The sequence below is a fragment of the Nanorana parkeri genome, unplaced genomic scaffold (assembly GCF_000935625.1).
Source record: "Nanorana parkeri isolate BGI_ZX_2015 unplaced genomic scaffold, ASM93562v1 scaffold717, whole genome shotgun sequence".
Classification (NCBI taxonomy): domain Eukaryota; kingdom Metazoa; phylum Chordata; class Amphibia; order Anura; family Dicroglossidae; genus Nanorana; species Nanorana parkeri.
In genome coordinates this window covers 656,003-659,713 of record NW_017306985.1, presented here as the reverse complement: position 1 = coordinate 659,713, position 3,711 = coordinate 656,003, and the positions used below count along the sequence as shown (strand labels likewise).

Below are 3,711 nucleotides of genomic sequence, written 5' to 3'. Positions count from 1 at the left end.
TGTATTGCTGGGATTTGTCCTCCTCTATAAGCTGATGGTATTCTGTATTTCTATATAATGTATGGCTGGGATTTGTACTCCTCTATAGCTGGTGGTATTATTCTGCATTTCTGTATAATATATGGCAGGAATTTGTAGTTCTCTATAGCTGATGGTATTCTGTATTTCTATATAATGTATGGCTGGGATTTGTACTCTTCTATAGCTGATGGTATTCTGCATTCCTATATAATGTATTGCTGGGATTTGTCCTCCTCTATAAGCTGATGGTATTCTGCATTCCTATATAATGTATTGCTGGGATTTGTCCTCCTCTATAAGCTGATGGTATTCTGCATTCCTATATAATGTATTGCTGGGATTTGTCCTCCTCTATAAGCTGATGGTATTCTGCATTGCTGTATAATGTATTGTTAGGATTTGTAGTCCTCTATAGAGTATGGTATTCTGCATTGCTGTATAATGTATTGCTGGGATTTGTAGTCCTCTATAGCCGGTGGTATTCTGCACTGCTGTATAATGTACTGCTGCATAATGGACCTCTGTGGTGGATCAGTGTTTTTAGTCCCTTTTCTGTGCTCTTTTCTTTTAGAGCGGCAGGTGGGGCTTGAAATCACTTATTTCAAGTCTCTCCTCCATGACAGATTAGAAGGGGCACTGCTGGGAAAATAGAAGTGAGCCTAGAAGCGGCTCCTAAATTAATAAAGCAGAACTGGAGAATGAGGCGATTTGAAGCCTCATCTCTATAGTGGATCAGGAGGGATGTTGCTACAACAAAAGCAGAGCCCAGAAGTGTGGGGTGGATGCGGTGCGGGGAGTTTGGATGGATAACTTCTCCCGGCTGGGGGGGGATGGGCGGCAAATCAGTGTTTGCCCCAGGTGGCGGAATGTCTAGCTTCACCTCTGGTGAGGAGTTACTACCCCCAAAGTTTATGGTTGTGAGCACGCTGGCAGTAACCAATGACGCTTGGCCGCACGAAATCCTTGACACATGTGCACAAGGCAGGCTTTGTGACAAATGTTTACATTTGTCACATTCGCCGACATTTGCCATATTTGTGCACAGACACCGTACTAAGCAATCTCTACGTCACTCTTTATGAAGTCCGGGTGGGGAACTATTGTGGGAACGTCATATCATTTGTTTACACCTGCACCATGCTATTCACTATTCCTTAAACAAAAAGTGTATGTTCTAAAGTGAAATGCCTACCGAGCTGTAACTTTCCTTTAATGGGGATGCCTCATTACCTACCTATATATGTCTCTAAACAAGAGTTTACCCCAGCACAGTTGTTTCAGCTCTGACAACCGCGCCACTCCCCGTCCACGTGTCTAAAAATAACCTCTGACGTCCGTCGGCCAAGGCGAACTCATTTACAAAAGGAAAAGCGGGTCATGTGACCGTTTGCATCTCGCTATTGGACGAGCCCTTCGAGTCGGCAACTAATTAGTTAACAAATGACATCAGCCCAGCCTGCCCCGCAGCGCGCTCGTCCCGCCTGATATGTAAAACGAGGAAGGGCCGCACGTCATTACTGGCCAATCAGAGTGCGGCTAAGTGACCTCATGTCGAAGGAAACCTTATATAAGTAGGTAGGGTGCACGGTAGAGTTACTGGCGCTGGAGAAGTCGGGCGCGGGCCGGTGTTGGGCTGCGTTGGCGTAACAAGGAAGTGACCGCCTCGTTGTTCACAGAATCAACGAGGAAACAAAGACGTTTTACATCATCAGCGGCGCCAACACCCAGCGAACTCTGGCATATGAAAGTCTTCTAGTACGCCAGGAAGAGACACTACAAAGCGGCCATTGACAGACAGAACGGCAAAAAGTTGTTGTCGTGATCCCGGAGAGGGCTGTTGTGACCAGCACCTGCCAGGAAAGTGTGGGTGTCGTGGGAGAAGTCCTGTCACCAGCTCTTTGGACTGCAAACAAAGACTGCCTTCCTCTTAAAGAGATACGGAACTCTTAAAGAACAAAGAAGCATCTTTCCCAAGAGTGGGAAGTGGAATACTCTTCCAGGGGAGAAGCAACAGATCGTCACTCGTCTTAATAACAGAGATCAACTTTGTGCCCTACTTTGCACATCGGTGTCCAGATGGGGCTCAGTCTGGGAACCCTCCAGTCTTTATCTAGATTGTCTTAAGAGATAATGGAAACACCTTTCTACCATGATGATGTGTTGAATGTGCATCAGGCTCACAGTTTCTATACTTTTGGCACCATGATGAAGAAGGATCTTAACCTGAACTTGACTGACCAGGTAGTTGCCAACCTGAAACCTCTGCGGGATGGAGATGGCATATTGACTTCTCCTGACCTTGGACTACTAAAGCTAGCTTCTCCAGAACTGGAGAGACTGATTATTCAATCCAATGGCCTGGTTACCACTACACCTACTACCAGCCAGTTCTTATACCCAAAGGTAGCTAGCGAAGAACAGGAATTTGCTGAAGGATTTGTAAAAGCGCTTGAGGATCTTCACAAGCAGAATCAACTTGGTGTGCCAACAACAGGAGTGGACTTAAGTTCAGTGCCTTCTGGTGGAAGTCTCCAGCCTCCCCCACCTTCTGATGCTCCTATCTATGCCAACCTCAACAGCTATTCTAGTGGGACAATGGGCACCACTGTTAACTACAGCACTGACACCGTACCCTATCCTCCTCCTCCATCTGGGTTGGCGCAACAGCCTGCCCCACCTCCACCTCGAATGCAGATACTCAAAGATGAACCTCAGATTGTGCCTGAGATTGCAAGTTTTGGGGATAGTCCACCCATGTCTCCGATAGATATGGACACACAAGAGAGAATAAAAGCTGAAAGAAAAAGATTAAGAAACAGAATAGCTGCTTCCAAGTGCCGGAAGAGAAAACTAGAGAGAATCTCCAGGCTGGAAGAAAAGGTGAAAAGCCTTAAAAGTCAAAATACGGAGTTGGCATCCACTGCCAACCTGTTGAGAGAACAGGTGGCCCAGCTCAAGCAAAAGGTCATGAGTCATGTCAATAGTGGCTGCCAACTTATTCCTCAACAAGTCCAAGCTTACTAAACTTTGGTAATGAGAACTTGTATCTGGTTTATCTATCTGCACCAACTGAGCAACTTCATTCCAAAAGAGAGAAGGCTCTCTCTTGCCAAAAATGTGGGATGTCCTGGCACAGTACCATTGTACAGTATATTGGTCAGGATCAAAGACTAAGGCGGACTGGACCTTTTTAGCTACCAATTTGCTTCCATCACTACTGTCGATAGATGGGTCTTCTCCTAGCTCTAAAACTGCTGTTTTGTAAGACAAGAGGTGAAGATTATTGGGGCCTTAACATTTTGAAGCAGTTTCTTATTATACAGACTTTACATATGTGTTTTGGTTAATCCTTTTACAGGGTTAAGTTTTAAATCATCCAGCAAGTACCTTTTGCTTTATGACATCACTAAGGTAGAAAATTGGTGACTTAAAAGGTCATTCCACTCAAAAGTGATACTTTAGTTATAGGTGGAATCTGGTGGGGAGATTAATTTGCTGCCTCCTCACCTCTGGGGACTCTGACGGACTCAGTTTCCTCTTGTTTTGCATCCTCGGTTATTTAAAATCAATGAATTACAGGGGGAGACTGCAGCAGTTCTGCAGACTAGGGAACTGGGGTCTTGCAGAGTCCTTTAGAACGCATGGCGTAAAACCCTTCTACAAAGACCTGCAGTATCCATTTTGGGTAGA

At 45.3% G+C, this 3,711-nt stretch overlaps 1 protein-coding gene across 1 annotated transcript; it reads left to right on the top strand.

Annotated features, from left to right (window-relative positions):
• Positions 1–2,017: 2,017 nt before the first annotated feature.
• On the top strand, positions 2,018–3,379 carry JUND (JunD proto-oncogene, AP-1 transcription factor subunit). Its single transcript, XM_018564055.1, has one exon. The coding sequence runs from the start codon at positions 2,152–2,154 to the stop codon at positions 3,043–3,045; it is 894 nt and encodes a 297-aa protein (XP_018419557.1). The 5' UTR covers positions 2,018–2,151; the 3' UTR covers positions 3,046–3,379.
• Positions 3,380–3,711: the final 332 nt, after the last annotated feature.